The following is a 19,711-nucleotide window of genomic DNA, read 5'->3' on the forward strand; positions in this document are numbered from 1 at the left end:
GTGTCATTTAAAATAAAGCGTTTTCACTAACCAGATCCTGTTAAAAACATTAAATTCTGCCCCTCAGAGACTCTGAGAAGACACGATTGATTCTGCTGAGACCAACGGTCACATGACAAATATTCACTGAGAATCTGTTTACACAGAGCAGAGAGGAGAGGACAGGAGAGGCTGTTTACACAGAGCAGAGAGGAGAGGACAGGAGAGGCTGGAAGTAACGGTTGTAAAAATGTAGATTGTTCAATACGAGAATATGTGGAGACACAATTTTTTTCCCAATATTCATGACACTGATTGCATTTTATTTCAATTTAAAAAATATATATATTTTATTAGAGAAATTCAAATTGCCTTCTTTCTTTTTTATGCACAAAAGAAATCTTTGAGTTGTTTCCACTTCTAGCCATAATTGTTCTGATTCCATAGAGCTGCAGGACTGTTTATATTGTTTATATTGCAGTGAAATAAAAGGCCACAGTGAGTAAAATGTAAAAAGAGCAAAAAACGGCCTGAAAACGTCTTGTTGGGGTTCAGAGGGTTAATGTATATTGATTCAATTATTAGTCCATCCGACTGTAGATCTGCCTTATGCCAGAAAGCTGATTGTCTGTCGCACAACACTTGGATATTTAATTTGAGTTTATTAACTAAATTTTGCATTTTGCATTGAAATACTCAACCCAAAGTTCTAGAGTATGATGGTGAAAGTGTCCGCATCAACAACAAATAAGTGACTTCTAATGGGTAGATGACAAAGAAATGTTGTTGTTTGACAAACTGCTTGTTGAAATAAAACATACCGTATTTCCTCAATTTAAAGCCGGGCCCCTTTTAAAGACCGGCCTCATTTAGTAACCGGTGATTTTTTATTAACCCTTAATAGGGCACTCATTGAAATACTTGCAAATTCCAAATTTCAATCCTAGAGAATATTGGATACGAATGTGTAAAAAAAAAAAACATACGGACCCGGGGGAGGGGGGTAATATTTTGAGGAAAAAGTTTACGCGATTAAAGTGGCAAATCTACAAGAAAAAAGTTGCAGATTTATGAGATTTAAAGTGGTGGATCTGCGAGAAAAAAGTTGCTTTTTTCCCCCTTTTTATCTCGTAAATCTCCCAGATTTGCCACTTTAATCTAGTAAATTTGCAACTTTTTTTCTCCAAATATTGGGGACCCCATTTTGATATCCACTGAGAACCTAGTCTCACAGGAATCTGTGAAATAGCCACGGAATCACACAAATTTCCGTGAAACTGACACGGATTTCGCTACAATGCAAGTTAATGACAGTCATATCCCGTGGCTATTCCATGGATATTTGTTCCTATTGGTTTGTTCCAAGTCACGTGACTTTCAAGGTCCCGGCGGTCAGAACAAAAAACATGGTGGACAGTTCTCTCATTTTTAGTGAAAAAAATCAATATTTTGACTTAGTTTCTGCATAAAAATGGATTTTGATCACATTTCTAGCGAGAAATATATGTTTTATTTTCTAAATATTCACTCAGTGAATGTACATAATCACTTTGTATGTTGGAATAGCCACGGGATATGACTGTCATTAACTTGCATTGTAGCGAAATCCGTGTCAGTTTCACAGAAATTTGAGTGATTCTGTGGCTATTCCACAGATTTTGAGTTAAGCGAATCCGTGGCTATTTCACGGATTCCTGTGAGACCAGGTTGTCTGTGTAAAACACTCTAAAAAGTGCCGGTCAGAGCTGCTCTGATTTCCTTTTTTTAATAAAAGCCTCCTTCAAATAATAGCCTGCCCCTATTATTATTTGAGGAAATACGGTAAAAAGTTGCAGATTTATGAGATTTAAAGTGGTGAATCTGCGAGAAAAAAGTTGCTTTTCCCCCCTTTTTTTCTCATAAATCTGCTACTTTTTTTGTGAAGATTTGCCACTTTAAATCTCTTAAATCTGCGACTTTTTTCTTCTAGATTTGCCACTTTAATCTAGTAAATTTGCAACTTTTTGATGAAATATTGGGGACCCCATTTAGATGTCCACTGAGGTTACCAAATATAGTTCTTCGGGTTAATCGAAGCCCCGGCTACTATTTGAGGAAATACGGTAAAAAGGGTTTTTTCCGTACATGATCCAGACTTCCCCGACTCGCTCCCTGATTGATCACATGGCCCACGAGATGTTGGCCGTGTGCTCCTTGGCCTTCATGCGCAGCACGGCGATGCTGGACGAGCGCCGCTCGAACTCGGGTTTGGTCTCGAAGGCGTGGTGGCCGTTGGCGGCCGGCGAGAGGAGGGAGTCCGCGCTGAAGAAGTTGTTGAGGGAGACGTGGCCGAACTGGTTCTGCTGGTTGGGGAAGCCCACGTAGCCGTGCTCGGCGCCGGCGCCGGCCGCCGACCGGGGGGAGTGGGAGTAGGAGGAGACGCAGGGAGGGGAGCCCCGGGGGATCATGCAGGAGGAGACCACGGGGCCCCCGGGGGCCGCGCTCGGCCACAGGTTGTTGGGAATCTGATGGGAGGAGGAAAAGAGTTTTAGATACAGAGGAAAGAGGAAACTGGAAAACTGGCATACATGGATGTCAAATAGCGTTTATAGATGAATTTAAACATTACACACATATTTACTATGTAAACACATTAAAGCAGGGGTCTCAAACTCGCGGCCCGCGGGCCAATTGCGGCCCTTGTGACGATATTTTGTGGCCCCCATACCAGACATTAAAATGAACAAGAAACTGAAGAAAACAAGGGTGGTCTAATCATTTTTTCCATGACTGTTTTTGTCTTCAGTAGGAACCACACACACACACACACACACACACACACACACACACATTCTTGTACGTCTATCTTTGTGAGGACCCTCATTGGAACAGTGAATTCCCTTGCAAGGTTATAATAGTTTTGGATTTTTCATTAGTTTTAGTTTTATTGTGAATTTTTGTTTTCAAATTCAGTTAGTTTTAATTTGTTTTTAAAGTGAGTTTGTTAGTTTTAGTTTAGTTTTTATTAGTTTTTGTGTTTTGTAATGGGGTATTTGTTGGGTGGGAGATTAAAAGAGGTCACAGTAAATTTTGCCTTTATTTCCTTTGTCTGATCCATCTTCATTATGTATGAAAAAAGTTGACAAAGACGAAAACTAAGGACATTTTCACTATAATTTTAGTTAATTTTTTCAGTTAATTATCATTATCATGTAACCTTTGACCCTTAAAACAAAGTCTGAAATCTCAAAAAAGCCTTTAAAGAAGTGAGGACCGGCCGAAATGTCCTCACTCTGTTGGTTAAAAACGTGTCCTGATCCTCACTATGTAGGAAGAACAAGAAAACACACACACACACACACACAGTATTCACTACTTTCTCCAGAGGAAACAGTCCGTGTAAGTAACTGCTGACAGCGATGTGTGTAGATTATCCAGATTAACAAAGACACTGCTTGTACAACCTCGAGTCCAAAAAAGTTGGGACGCCGGTTAAAACATTAATGAAAACAAAATGCATCAGATATGAATTCAGAGTGTATATTTCTACAAAAAAATCAGTTTGCACAAAAGATATATTGTCTTGTTTTTCAATTGAATATGTTGAAAATGTTTTAATTACGTGTTTTAACAATGTCCCAGCTCTTTTAAAATCAGTGTTGAGATGTTTATTTTTTATTTTTCTAAATGTTTTTTAAAGTATTTTGAACCAAAAGTATGTCAGTTCCTATATGGATGAAATAAATATACCTCACAATTTGTAATAATAAAACCAAAAGTATCTGCCTGTCTAGATCAAACATGCAGTACGTGAGAAAATATGTCTTCTGGGCACCAAAGTAACTTTTTTGCTCCAGATCCAAACAATGCCAGAGACATTTCTCGTCTTGTGATTTTAGAGAAGTTCACATATATTTTAAAAGTCATCATAAAAGTGTCATGCAGCATTTTTTATGATGTGATCAGAGAGCAAACAGAGCGGAGAGAACAAAGAGGAGAGAAAAGACGATATAATCCCATCTGCTCAGCAAACAGTAAACACCACATGAAGGATTTTTAAGACTTGAAAAAAAGTCTTTAACGTAAAAACTGAGACTGAACTGACAGCTTGAGCACATTCACATGACTTCATTCACTCAGAGGCAGTTTGTTCGGCTTCTTCGCCAACATTTCACTCAAACGGAGAAGACAAGCCAGCGTAAGTGAGAAGCATGTGAAGAGCATGTCAATTAATTTGTTCCTTTAATGCAGTAGTTCTCAACCTTTTTGAGTCGGGACCCGCAATTAAACATGTATGTTGTCACTGAACAGAATCTCACGCTCACAGTTCAGATCATACAAACTCAGTTGATACGATGAATTTTGGACAAATAATGAAGCTAAAACATCTCTCTGACCAAAATGACCAAAAAATTACATAAAATTAAGCAAAAAGGGACTCAAATTGACCACAAAAAGAAACAAATTGACCAAAAAGACACAAAATGACCAAAAAAGGAAACAAAATGACCAAAAAAAGACACAAATTGACCACAAAATAATCAAAAAAGACACAAAAATGACCAAAAGAGACACAAAATGACAAAAAAATAAACAAAATGACCAAAAAAGACACAATATGACCAAATAAGCCACAAAAAGACTAAGAAATACACAAAATGACTAAAAAAGGACACAAACTGATTAAAAAAAGACACAAAAATACACAAAATTGCTAAAAAAAAAAAAAAAGACACAAAATGACCAAAAAAGGCACAAAAGCGACAAAATTACTAAAAAAAAAACACAAAATTACCAAAATGACCAAACACAAGGATTACATTAAAAATGCTGAATGCACACTGCAAAATCTCTATGCAGAAAAAACTCTGCAAAAAAAATCATGTTACTACGCTTTCGTGGACTCCAGATACTAAGAAATTATTCCCACTTTATGGAAGCAAATTCAGTGAATTCAGCAAAGTAAAAGTATGAACAGAACCTCTGGACACCTTTTTCCCAAAGTATAGCTTACAGGAAATTCTCACAAACACCACAAACCAGCAGAACAGAGCTGTGGGAACAGAGGAAAGTCCACTTTTGACAGTTTAAACAAACTTCTGCAGCACGAAAATGTGGTTGAGAATCAGCTCGGCCAACATGTTCCTGACAACATGTGCCACGGATAAGCAGGACCGAAAAACAACAATATTGGCCAAAACCTCATAGTCAACTAAATAAAACAAAACTCTTTAAAAGCCACAAGAATGCAACCTCCGTGTCCACTGTGTTCAGGGAGACAGAAACACCCAGAGCCAGCATGGTTACAAGCAGGACGGTCCATTTAATGACCGTAATGTGGATCAGCTGTGAGGGCTGGTATCCAGGGGCAACTATCAGAAACATGTGCCGAGAAAATATGAGGCAGTACAACAGATTTCTGACCTGCCGGGGCATTTTAGAGCTGCTTTTTATAATTCTACCTCTAAGAATTCAATGCATGAGATTCTTTCTGTGGGTTTAAACCCCTCTGGAGTCTCTAAAAGCTCCAAATAATCCAGACTTGTTGACTCCATCAGACTAGAAAACAAAGCAGCGTGGAGCCCTACTGTAAATTTACCTCAAAAGTTCTGGCTGTAAACTCCATGAGGCCAGTTTCAGTTTGATGATGATATACCAAGTAAAACTGGAGACAAGCTCAAATATATTTAGTATAAAATGATAGAACTGGATGGAACCCTCTGATATGTTAGATTTGACACCTTTGGTGAACAAAGGTTGCAACATTTAAAACTCTTTATTGAGCATGATAGTGTTTTGGAAGTAAAAAAAAAAGATTCAAAATCACATTTTATGTTGGACTAAAGGACTGAAAAAGACACAAAATGACTAAAAAAAAGACACAAAAAGACACAAAATGACTAAAAAAAGACACAAAATGACTAAAAAAAAGACACAAACTGATTACAAAAAGACACAAAATGACCAAAAAAGGCATAAAATGACCAAAAAAGCCACACAAAGACTAAAAAAAGACACAAAAAGACAAAAAATGACCAAAAAAAGACACAAAAAGACTAATAAAGGACACAAAATGACTAAAAAAAGACACAAAATGACTAATAAAGGACACAAAATGACTAAAAAAGACACAAACTGATTTAAAAAAGGCACAAAAAGACACAAAATTACTAAAAAAAGGCCACAAAATGACCAAAAAAAGACTTAATGACAAAAAAAAAAAAAAAATGTCTTACAAAGACACAAAATGACGCTATTACGCTAAACACACAAGACACAAATAAAATGGAATCCCACTAGAATAAAAACCAGAGTTGATGACAGGATCACACACAATCACAAGATCACATTTATGTTGGTTTTTCTTTGTTTCTTTGGTTCCAAATGTTTTAATCCAGTAAGTCAGAATAAAAATCAATTATTATTATCAGGTCATATAGGTGAAGAATATACACCAACATGTCATTTAAACATGTTTTAAGTGGTGTAAACAGGCAGGATGGAAAGGATTCAACAATGGACAAAATAGCCCAAAACTCCATCTGAGGAGCCACCGGCTGCATGTTTCCATGTGAAAAACTCCCGAAAAGTCTCCACAACACTCAGAGGCCCAATCTGAGTTTCTAATAGAGAACACCTAGCAAAGAGGACAAACTGACAGTCTGCTCTCCTCTCACCTCATCTATACCTGACCTTTGTCCAAGCACAGGGAAGATGAATGTGCAGCGAACATGAAATCTGATATAAGGCCATTAATTCAGCCCTGACACCCCACAGACGCTCTAATCAGCTTCTTATCTGAAGATGGTTTCATAATAAGTGATTCATAGAGCTGCAGTGGCATGCTCTGATTTATGCAGATGAAAGTGTTGGGATTTAACCCATTAAAGCCGGGAAAGAGGATACGTCGTTTTGTAGTATTTGTAGTTTTTTCCACCTATTTTCGGTCTCTTGGCCAATGAAATTCATCAGAATACATGTGGGAGTGTCGCAATGCAACATGGGACTTTTCCAGAACTGTGAAATCATCACCAAAAAAGACACAAAATGACTAAAAAAAGACACAAAAAGACACAAAATGACAAAAAAAGGACACAAAATGACCAAGAAAAGACATAAAAAGACACGACATGTCTCAAAAAGACACAAAATGACCAAAAACAGACACAAAAAGACACAAAATGACTAGAAACAGACACAAAATGACTAAAAACAGATACAAAATGACCAAGAAAAGACACAAAATGACCGAAAAAAGACACAAAATGAGAATACATGTGGGAGTGTCGCAATGCAACATGGGACTTTTTCAGAACTTTGAAATCATCACCAAAAAAGACACAAAATGACTAAAAAAAGACACAAAATGACTAAAAACAGACACACAACGACCCAAAAAAAAGACACAAAATGACTAAAAAAAGACAAAATGAGAATACATGTTGGAGTGTCGCAATGTAACATGGGACTTTTCCAGAACTGAAATCATGGCGGAAGACGACTATGGCGGAGGGAGCTCAGATATAACAGCTATAAGCTCTCAGATACTTTTTGAATTTCATTTCTATCTGCTACAGAGGCTGAAAAATCTATTATTTAGTAGGAAGAGTTAACACTTCTGTTGAATTTACAGAAAAACTTCAGGTTTTAGGGGCTTATTTTAAAATCATCCAGCGGTTTTACAGGCATTTTAGACCTAAATGGGTTAAATAAATGGAGTATTTTAGAAAAGAGGAGAAGAAGAAGAAGAGCGCACGCCGCTGTGACCATTACGCACCACCGGCGTCTTTTACAGTTCGTCAAATAGATTAAAATCCATTTAATATTAACAATAATAACCTTAACTGTTAATAAAAACACTCACCTGTGTGTAGCTGTCGGTCCTCGGTAATACTGATAAATCATACGTGGCTGCAAAGTGAGTCTTGGCTTGTTGGATCTGCCCGTAGCGCTCTCTTTTCCTCCACTTTGCTCTTCTGTTCTGAAACCAAACCTGACAGAAAAAAATAAGAAATACAGTTAAATTATCAAAATATAAAATACATTAAAATAAGTGTGGCTATTTGATAAAATATCACGTGTTTTGCCTGATTTAAAAAGACGATTGACATAATTCTCGCTAAATAATCGGTCCAAAAAGTAAATTCAATACTTCTGCACGGGTTTATTAATAAATAAATAAAAAGTGTGTGTGCAATCAATAAATGTGTTTTAATTACTACATATGTTTATTGTGGTGTATTTATGATGGATTTTACGCAAAAAAACCCACTAGAAAATTACAAAAAACACACATAAAAACACATAAAACACACGAAAACCACACAAACAAAAAAGTACAATAAATACTTCTGCACGGGTTTATTAAAAGCAAAAAGTGTGTGTTCAATCAATAATTGTGTTTTAATTACTACACATATTTATTGTGGTGTATTTATGATGGATTTAGATGTTTACGCACAGCGGCGTAATTGCGTTTTATCGCCTTTTTCTTTATTTTATGGTTTCTTTTCTTAACAAAATAAAAGCCTGGTGATAAACGGTACCTGCACCCTGGCCTCTGTTAATTCCGTCCTCATGGCCAGCTGTTCCCTCACATAAACATCTGGATAGTGAGTTTTCTGAAAGACTTTCTCCAGCTCCTCCAGCTGCGCGCTGGTGAAAGTGGTCCGGTGTCTCCTCTTCTTGCTGCTGGACACGTTGCTGTCGCATTTGTCCCCCATGTCGTCCAAATCCGTTTTCTCCTGTCCGGTGGTGACAGGAGAGGCCCGCAGAGTGCAACAACTGTCCAAAGACCTGCCGAGGTCCGAGTGCAAAGTGTCCTCGTCTGTTTTTGGCACTCCGTAATTAGCTGCAAAGAGAAAAATAGAGAAATAAATACAAATAAATGCGCATACGTGCCGTTTTAACTCTAACTTAAACCTCTAAAGTCCAGGAGATTTTGGTCCAAATGTGTCAACTTCCTATGCATTAATTTCTGTCTGTGTTTAGTCCTTATATTACAATATTACATGCATGGCTCCTTTTTCTCCTCACAAACTTGGCTATCAGTCAGATTTTTCATTTTATTTTAATTAACAAAGTATAAAGCTGCCAGGAACCCAAAATACAAACAAAAGACACAGGTTTCTATGGAAATGTACCATTTTTACACACAAAAACAGCAGAAAAAATAAAAAAAACATTAAAACAAATCAGTCTATTTGCATGTAAATTAAAAAAAGAAATAGTTTTCATTGTAGAAAGAAAATTCACATTTTAAAAATGGTCTAGAAACATAAACGTAACACTGTGAAAGCTCCTATGATTGAACTTTAACTGGCTTTCTCAGCTTGTCTACATATCATAGGCTATATAAATAAAGTTATTACTGAAAATAAGGCGTGTATTTTCAATAAATAGATGGACTCCAGATGGTTAATTTAATGTTTTAAATTATCAAAATTATAGATCAACTTTGACCCTATAAGTGCATCATACTAAAATAAATCTACGAGGTGGAAAAAAGGAAAAAAGGAAAATTGAAAAAAGGCGAAAACATTAAATAATTTAAAAATAAACGCAATGCAAACAACAAAAAAGAAACTACTGGAAGTTAAATTTCCTCTTATTTTTCTTTTACTCACACACAGCTCCAGATAAATTGCTGTAATGTTGATGCACAAAAAGTGAAAGTGAGAGAAAAGTGTTTTTACGCACCGTTCTGTTCTCCGCAGGGCGAGGAGCGGTGCTCGGCGCTCTGCAGCCCGAAGGCCTGCACACATTTCGGGGAGGACTTGGTGAAGTACTGCGCGCTGTCCAGGCTCTCCATGACTTGGTCCATGTAGTAATCGCTGGCCTTCATCCCTTGGCTTTTCAACGCAAACTTATCCTCCATGTACTCCATCATGTCTCACCGAAATCCTGCTCGCTTTAATCAAAAATCACCATAAAGAGAAAAAAAAAGAAAAAACGATGCGTGGAGCGATGCGTTGTAATGCAATAATTCGCCAATGGAGTTAATTTGCTGCAGTCTTGAAGGCGCAACGTCTTTATAGCCCCAAAGAGAGCGAGATCCTTAAAGAGCTGCCCTCCTCTCCGGGTAGGAACCAGCTCCTCCCACGACCCGGAGTCCAAACCAAACAGCAGTTTGAAGTGATTCTGGAGCCACACAACGGCTCCGAGAGGAAACAATCAGAAGTGACTCTAATTTACAGCATGTTTAGACTTCCACAATGAGCCAATCATGTATCTGCAGCTCCGAGATGTGACTGAAAATGGGATTTAATCCATTTGTTAAAGTTCTGGAGGTCGCTGATCTCTGCTGTTCGTTTATTTCTTTATTTTTGGGGCAGTTTAACATTATTGATATTACTGTTATTGGAATAAAGTGAACAGAAAAATGCTCTGAATTTTACTTTACATGCATGGCTGGGAAAACATATTTTTACATAACTTATTATTCTAATAAATTACATTTGTGCTAAGAAAGTTGATTTATGTTTTAATAACTAGGCCCTACCATACTTTTAAAAACTTTATATTTCAAGACTATAAAGTATTTTGTTACTAATTTAACAAATGGGTGTAATAAAGCAAATATATTTCTAATATATTATATGTTTATAAACATTTAGGTGTTTTTTGTTAAAAACGCGCTCTTATAGAAAATGTGCGTTTGGCGCATGTTAAAGAAAATGACAATAAATGCAAACTGGTCATCTTAAATTAAACAATTTCATCGTTATTAATAGGACGTGCATGCTTTCGATTTTAAATGCAATCCAATTAAAAAGTCATTAATTAATATCCTAGGGCAAAAATATATTTATTCCCAGATGTTCAGAGGCTTCAAACACAGATCAAGTTTTCGCTCATTGCGTCTTAAAATGTTAATTTAATTGCGATTTGCGCCGAAAAAATGTTAAAATGTGCAGTTATTTTATTTTTGACCCATTTAGCTTAAATATAAAGATAACGATGTTCAATAGTTTGTTGCATGTTTGTCCACGAATTACAGTTCGTAATAAAATCCGTGTTTTAGGTCCCATATCTGCAGAAATATTAATATAATTTTGTCCTGAGAACGAGGCAGGAGAGCTTTAAAATCATAAAACATGCTGTTAAATTAAAAACACCGGATTTTTTCCCCCTCAGTGATCAGTAACAGTGGTTTTCTCTGATCTTTGGCAATTTTTCTCTTTGTGAAAAGCATGAAAACCCATTAAATTAGGATTTAATTTGACATGCAAAAGTCCCGTAAATGAGTATTGAGCTGTTTCTTGCTTGAATTAAAGCACAAACGTCCTCCTGGTGCAGGAGAAGGAGAGTTTCATTGAACCCTGCAGCCCTCAGGAGCAAACAGGGAGTTTCTGCAGAGAAGGACAGGAAGAGCGGTTCTTCTATTTCTCCTTATTGGAGGAATTATGTTACCACTAAAGGAGAAAAAGCCCCCATCGCCCACCCTCCACATCTCCACCCACGGAGCTGCACCACCTGCAATGCACACCATGCATAGCTTTGGTTCGCTCTGGGGTCAGTGGCAGTTACCTGCAGCTTCACGGTGCCACAGGAGAAAAAATAAAAATAAATAGAGGTGCTCTTAAGTAGCAGGAGGTGGTGTCTTATTGGGCTTCTAAGATGACCTGCACACTAGCTCACGCTGAGGAGAAAATGTGAAAAGTTCACTGTGGTCTGGTCGAGGCTTCGGCTGGAAATTCCTGCCACAATAGATGCAGCATGGGCTCGTAAAGTTTGGTCACTTTTAGGTGGAGATGTTCCGATACTCAGGAATCCGTGAAATGGCCACGGATTCGCTTAACCACTAATAGGGCACTCATTGAAATACTTGCAATTCCAAATTTCAACCCTAGAGAATATCGGAGGATATGACTTGCAGCCAGAATGTGTAAAAAAAAAATATTAGTAATATTTTGAGAAAAAAGTTTACAAATTTGTGACAAAAAAATCTCAAATTAATGGTAAAAAAAGTTACAAATTTGTGAGAACAAAATCTCAAATTTGTGACCAAAACAAATCTCAAATTAACGGTAAAAAAAAAAGTTACAAATTCGTGAGAAAAAAATCCTCAAATTAACAGTAAAAAAAAAAGTTACAAATTCGTGAGAAAAAAATCTTTGTGACAAAAAAAATCTCAAATTTGTGACAAAAAATATCTCAAATTAACAGTAAAAAAGTTACAAATTTGTGAGAAAAAAAACTCAAATTTGTGGCGAAAAATCTCAAATTAAGGGTAAAGAAGTTTACGAGATTAATGTGGTAAATCTATGAGAAAAAAGTAGTTTTTTCCCACTTTTTCTCATAAATCTGCGACTTTTTTCGCGCAGATTTGCCACTTTCAATCTCTTAAATCTGCGACTTTTTTCTTGTAGATTTGCCACCTAAATCTAGTAAATGCCACTCTAAAAGTCAAGTTCTCCTCATACAAGTCATTGAAGAATAACTCTGTTTGTACGACTGTTTCTTGCAGATTTTTTTCTACATTTTTCATTTTTACATTGGAGGTCAAGGTGAATACAGTTAATATTATTATATTATTATCATACTGATTGGTCAGATGTCATGGTGCCTGATCTTTGCTGATTAGCTGGAAGAAATCCATGTGGTTCTACGACCTCACAGAGAGACATGGGGACCCAGTTAGATATCCACTGAAGTTGCCAAATATAGTTCTTCGCCCTATAAAGGGTTAGCTCAAAATCTGGAATCACGGGATATGACATATGACATATGTCATTAACTTGCATTGTATTGAAATCCGTGTCAGTTTCACGGAAATTTGAGTGATTCCGTGGCTATTCCACGGATTCCTGTGAGACCAGGTTGATTTTTTCCCATCCGATACCGATTTGGATACTTGTGCTGTGGGTATCGATCCGATACCAGTATGTTATAAAAAAAATATCATCCTACACCTGCCAGACTGTGATATGATTATGATTGTGGTAAGGCCTGGCTCAGGTTAAACCCTTTGTAAAACATGAATAAAAACAGCAGATTCAAGTCATTTATTGTGACAATTATTTTGAACACAAAAATGACCAAAAAAGACACAAAATGACAAAAAGGACACAAAATGACCAAGAAAGACACAAAATGACCAAAAAAGACTCGGAAGATACAAAATGGCAAAAAAAAAGAGACAAAATGACCAGAAAGACACAAAATGACCAAAAAAAAAGACATAACCGACACAAAATGACCAAAAAAAGACAAAATGACAAATAGGACACAAAATGACAAAAAAGACACAACAACAGACACAAAATGACCAAAAAAGACACAAAAAAGAAACACAAAAAGACATAAAAAGGATTCAAAAATGGACAAAATAGTCCAAGACTCCATAGAGTTAAATAAAACAGTATACAAAACAGTAGTGCAACTGCAACTTAAATAAATAAATCTAGGAATATATTTAAATTAAAGTGCAGCCACAATATTGTAAAATGAAGGTACAGTATAAAAAACAGTCCAACAGCAACTTAAATAAATCAAGCACCACTGTTTTAAGCCTGATCTTAAAGGAGCGACCCAGTAAATAGATTACTAATTGTGCCTGGACTCCAGTACTCGCCGATTCCGATACCAACATTTTCAGCAGTATCGGAGCAATTTCCGATACTGGTATCGGAATCGGAACAACTCTACTTTTAGGCCAAAGAGTCGAACTAATTCTGCCAATATCTCATGTGTCGTCCACCTGGAAACATCTTCACTTTCACTTTTAATAAAAAACATGCCAGTTTGTTATAGCATCAGCACTCATCATGGTTAAAATATGACTGAACTGAGCTAACTCTTATTCATTCCAGCCTCATTGTGTGATCACAGTCCAACACAAGCAAAGAAAACCAAAACGTGCCACTTCAGAAGGCAGAAACATGACATCATGAAGCCCGAAGCCACCCTCGATTATAATTCAATCTGTTGAAACTTCTTCAAACTTGCCATGAAACACAGAAAAAAAAAAAAAACCTCCAGAGTTTATTTTCCCCAAAAGCACAAATTTTGTGGAGCTTATGAATGTCATTGGAGTCTGCAGAACATTTGGCTCCTGAAGCCGAATATCAAAAGGTGAAAGCTGCGCGTTCGTGCTTTAAAAAGTTTGTTTTCATTTTGTTTGTTTGTCTTTTTGTTTTTCCAGAAGTCAGGCATTCCTGCACGCTGACAAAGCTCCCAGTCACTTGACTTGAAGTCATCTGGGTTCACGTACACATGTTACACAAGTTACACAAGTTACACAAGTTACACAAGTCACTACGAGTGGAAGCAGAAGGAAGCCGGCAGCAGCATCGCTCAGACTGAAGCCAGATGCTGAAGCTCCTTTTAATAACGACACAATAATCATAAGAAGAAGATTTTATCTCACATAAACACTTTAAATGTTAAAAAAGTTTGGCAGAATTAATATTAACAGAGCAGCTAGATTATCTGCCGTCTTGTTGTTACCGGATGAAGTGGAAATGTTATGTAATGTAATTTTGTGTCTCTTTTTTTTGTAATTTTGTGTCTTTTTATAGTAATTTTGTGTCTTTTTTAGTAATTTTGTGTCCTTTTTGTAATTATGTGTCTTTTCTTGGTAATTTTGTGTCTTTTTTTAGTAATTTTGTGTCTTTTTCTAATAATTTTGTGTATTTTTTGGTAATTTTGTGTCTTTTATGTAATTTTGTGTCTTTTTTTGTAATTTTGCATCTTTTTGTAATTTTGTATCTTTTTTGTAATTTTGTGTCTTTTTTGTGATTTTGTGTCTTTTTCTAAATAATTTTGGGTCTTTTTTAGTAATTTTGGGTCATTTGGGGTTTTTTTGGTCATTTTTGTCTTTTTTGGTCTTTTTGTGTCTTTTATTGTAATTTTGCGTCTTTTTTGATAATTTTGCGTCTTTCTTTGTAATTTTGTGTCTTTTGTTGTAATTTTGAGTCCTTTTTAGTAATTTTGTGTCTTTTTTGGTGATTTTGTGTCTTTTTCTTATAATTTTGTTTCTTTTTTCTGTCATTTTGTGTCTTTTTTAGTAATTTAGTGTCTTCTTTTGGCTATTTTGATACTGCCTCCCATGTAATTTCAGTTAGAGTCACTGTCCTCTTGTCCTCATGCTTCAGTATAAAATTGATATCACAGATAATCACTGTTCAAGAAATATCATTATATTTTCAGGCTGCAACTGGTTTCCATATATTTATATGATAAAAAAATCACTCTTGAAACTTGTTTGAGCTGTCAGTCTGCATTAATTTTATTAAAGGTTAAAAACAGCAGCGTCGCTCAGACTGAAGCCAGATGCTGTGAAGCTCATTTTAATAACAACACAATAATCATAAGAAGATTTTATCTCATATAAACACTTAAAACTTTTTGGCAGAATTAATATTAACAGAGCAAACAGCAGCAAACAAAAAAGACCAGATGAGCCCACACACATTGTTAAAATGTTTTCTTGCTGTTTTTAATTTTAAAATACACAACACATTTAGATTTAACCATAAAAATAGACAGAAAACAGCTGAAAGGCTCCATGACCACTTGGTTTTAGCATTTTAGCATAAGTCAAATAACAGTTATAAAGAGATGAACAAACAAATAAAGTATATATAACAATACAGGGTCATGAACAAATTAGATTTTTTTTTTTTTTTAATCCAGTAGCAAAAAGAAAATGCTGTTCATCATTTTAACACCAATAAGACAAACCAGAAGGCACTTTAGCTCCAGATATAATCAGCTAATAATGTCAGTGCAATATAAAAATATAATGCAGTATCTCAAAGGAACAGACTTTATTATAAAAACCCAATTTAAAGTATGGATTATCATAACAAATGTGTATAAAAAGAGATGTGTTGTGTATATAAACACACATTTTATGATACATTATTGACTGTAAATTCAAATTCTGCACATTTTATAACAAATAATATATATTTATATGCTTAGAGATACACTTACTGCCATGCATCTGTATATTTATGTCACAAAAACCAAAAACAAGCTCTCTAAAATCTGACAGATTTCACTGATTCTGTTCTCCTTTAATTAATAAAAAAAACCCTCCAGATGTGATTTGTTGCCTGTGACATCAGTCCTGCATATACTCCTATGAAAGAACTGACTGTGACCAGTTTTCGTCTCTGTGATATTAAAAGCCAGCAGTTGTCGTTGGGGGAATAAACCAGTTTTGACTTTTAAAAGGGTCCGCTGCACAACGCTTTCTGCTTGTGTGACTTTATTCCTGAATTCTTTATAAGTTGGTTTCACATTTCCAGGAGCGTTTGCACATTCCTCACAGTTTATATCCATTTCCTACGTCTTTGCTTTGGCTAACAGAGCTGGCTAGTTGTGTATATTTGACACAGAAATAAATACAGAAAAAGAACCTCGCCTTATGTCATTTTTATGTCGAGAGTTTTGAGTTAAGGTTATTTTTACTTTCTTCATATTCAGACGTTTTAAAAACCATATATCTCTTTAAAATGATGCAACCATAACTTTCTTTTTAACTGATTTCCCTCCAATCCAAATCACATTCATCATGATTTACTGTTTTTAACTGAATAATAAATATAAAAGCACATTACTTGACATTCAAATCTGCTTTATACTTCTTTTTAGTGCAGCTGCATTTCACACACACACACACACACACACACACTGTAGATCAGGGGTTTCAAACTCGCGGCCCGCGGCCAATTGTGGCCCTCGTGACGATATTTTGTGGCCCCCATCTTGATATGAAAGTTTAATGTGAGTTTTATATGAATGGCACTTTACCGTGTTGTGTGTGGAAGGTCCCTTTAATTACTTTATTTGGTAATTCTATGTCTTTTTTTTGTCATTTTGTTTCTTTTTTAAGTAATTTAGGTTTTTTTCCTGTCATTTTGTGTCTTTTTTGGTAATTTTCTCTCTTTTTAAAATAATTTTGTGTCTTTTTTTAATAATTTTGTGTCTTTTTTGGTAATTTTGTGTCTTTTTAAAATAATTTTGTGTCTTTTTTAAATCATTTTTATGTCTTTTTTGGTAAATTTGTGTCTTTTTTTTGTAATTTTGTGTCTTTTTCTAATAATTCTGTGTCTCTTTTAGTATTTTTGTGCATTTTTTGGGCCATTTTGTATCTTTTTTGGTCATTTTGTGTCTTTCTTTGGTCAATTTCTGTCTTTTTAAAGTAATTCAGGTTTTTTTGGCCATTTTGTGTGTGTTTTTTTTAGTAATTTAGGGTTTTTTTCTGTCATTTTGTGTCTTTTTTTAGTCATTTTGTGTCTTTTTTTGGTCATTTTGATACTGCCTCCAGCGGCCCCCAGGTAATTTGAGTTTGAGACCCCTGATATAGAGTCACTGTCCTCTTGTCCTCATGCTTCAGTATAACATTTATATCACAGATAATCAGTGTTTGAGAAATATTGTTATATTTCCAGGCTGCAACTGGCTTCCATTCATTTATATGATTTAAAAATCACTCTTGAAACTTGTTTGAGCTGTCAGTCTGCATTCATTTTATTAAAGGTTAATCATTTCATGTTTTGTTGTACAGTGTCCTTGGGTGTTTTGAAAGGTGCTTATAAATAAAATGCATTATTATTGATAAAGGTACATCCTTTTTGCACTACAACCCCGATTCCAAAAAAGTTAAGACATTGTCTAAAACGTAAATAAAACAGAATGCAATATCATTCTCACCCTTTGTGACATATATTCAATTAAAAAACCTGTACAAAGACACTTAACTATATACTCAAACCTTTGTTTTTGATAATATATACTCTATATACTCTGAATTATGTTTTATTTATGTTTTACACTGCTTCCTAACTTCTTAGTACTTTTGTTTGTATGTAAAGTCATAATAAAACATTAACAAAATAACACAGATTTGATGTTAAAGCAATTTTCAAACACAAATGAATGGAAAGTGATGTCTGTCTGGAATTGTTTACAAAAAAATGTCCAAAAATCTAAAACTTAAATAAAACAGAATGCAATATCATTCTCACCCTTTGTGGCATATATTCGATTAAAAACTGTACAAAGTAAATAAATGGGTTACAAAATTGTGGGATAAAAAATAAAATAAAATAAAAACTGTACAAAGACACTTTACTAGATGCTCAAACCTTTGTTTTGATAATATATACTCTGAATTATACTTTTATTTATGTTTTACACAGCTTCCTAACTTCTTAGTACTTTTGTTTGTATTTATCATAATAAAACATTAACAAAATAACACAGATTTGATGTTAAAGCAAGTTTCACAAGTCTTCTGATTCATTCCTGTCTGGGATTGTTTACCAAAAACAAAATGTCCAAAAATCTAAAACTGTGCAGCATGCATTTAAAAATGGTCTGCAGAAATTGACAGTATACAAAAAGCTGCAGCTAAAACCTGCAATGCACACTGCTAATGGTCCTTTAATGGGTTTGAAGAGAGCACTTGGAGGGACTTGGATGCTGCCAGACTCCATTTGACAACATTTGCTGACTTGAGGTCAGGCTGGCGGGGCCGTCTGGGCTCAGAGGGACATTCTTCGTCTTATCTAAATGTGCGGTGAAGCCCTCGTTTCACCAGGCGATGGCTTTTGGATGTCTTAGGTTACATATAATTTACCCATAAACCAAAAGTAAACAAATCTAATGAAGGCTGGTGGACGACGGTTTAGCAATATAATTCCAGAAGCAGTAGTTGTGGAGAATGACTCTAAAAGTCTGAGTGAATCTGAACTTGTGTCAAACAAAACAACACTAGGTGCTGAATCACAACCTTAAGACTTATAGAAGGAGACAGAATGATGTCATTTGACTAATTAAGATTGAAATATAAACTATCACACACACATTTCTTTAGGTTCCTGCAAGTCAGAAGCTTTATATAGAATCCAATTTGGCATAAATTTACTTTGGGAATGTCACCAATTGAACAACTACTATACAAAATACATAACAATAAAGCTATAGGAAGAAGATTCTATGAGGCCTTTTATAAGTCCAATAAGACTAGAAATTAGGGCCGGGACTGGATTAAAAAAATGTATCTAATTAATTAGAGGCTATGTAATTAATGAATTGAAATTAATCGCATTTTAATCGCATATAAATATTTGACCTGAGAACAGTGAGAAGTAATTTTTTCCACATGGATTTTTAGTATACCATTGAATAATGACTGAATACATAAGCTTAAGCAACAAAAATATTGTTTATTTTTGTTCAAGTCCATAAATGTTTAAACAAAAAAAAAGAGAAAATGTTGTATATGTGAATAAGTTGTGAAACATAATTATTAGGGCCGGGACTTTAACGCGTTAATTAAGATTAATTCATTACACAAAAATTAACGTGTTAAAAAAATGGACGCATTTTAATCGCACTTATTTTTGCACCACGGAACGTTTCTCACTGGATGAGTTTCAGGCGGACCGATTATACTGGAGCACCAACTAGAGTTGATGAGTTGAGACAACAACAAACCACAGTGAACATGAAGGAAGAAGCTGATGAGACCTTTGGTTGGCCCCGTGGATGATGGGACATTTAGTTACTAAAAACCAACGGATGGAAGCGTCGATAAGAGCATGGTTGTGTTGCTATGCAACAAGGAATTCACATATCACCGCAGCACATCCAGCCTCAAGTATCACCTCAATGCTAAACATATAGCAGCTAGCGGCTAGTGTGGTAGCTAGCTTGGATTGTGTTTTACTTCAAAAACCAAAGTATTCTAGTTTACAGAAGGTCTACCTACCTATAGGCTACCTGGATTTATGAA

General features: G+C 35.4%; 1 protein-coding gene across 2 annotated transcripts; it reads right to left on the bottom strand.

Annotated features, from left to right (window-relative positions):
• Positions 1–1,926: 1,926 nt before the first annotated feature.
• alx1 (ALX homeobox 1) lies at positions 1,927–10,489 on the bottom strand. 2 transcript variants are annotated; one of them, XM_059335374.1, is made up of 4 exons: positions 9,658–10,489; positions 8,505–8,809; positions 7,823–7,951; positions 1,927–2,483 (listed from the first exon to the last, which is right to left on the bottom strand). In XM_059335374.1, exons 1-4 carry the CDS (start codon positions 9,845–9,847, stop codon positions 2,139–2,141), a joined length of 969 nt encoding a protein of 322 aa, XP_059191357.1. In that variant the 5' UTR covers positions 9,848–10,489; the 3' UTR covers positions 1,927–2,138. The 2 variants fall into 2 exon arrangements, 1 of the variants encoding a protein (XP_059191357.1); XR_009394566.1 differs by lacking the exons at positions 7,823–7,951; positions 8,505–8,809; positions 9,658–10,489 and adding an exon at positions 4,940–5,195 and having other exon boundaries at positions 2,402–2,483.
• Positions 10,490–19,711: the final 9,222 nt, after the last annotated feature.

This window comes from Centropristis striata, chromosome 6 (genome assembly GCF_030273125.1).
Source record: "Centropristis striata isolate RG_2023a ecotype Rhode Island chromosome 6, C.striata_1.0, whole genome shotgun sequence".
In the NCBI taxonomy this organism is placed as follows: domain Eukaryota; kingdom Metazoa; phylum Chordata; class Actinopteri; order Perciformes; family Serranidae; genus Centropristis; species Centropristis striata.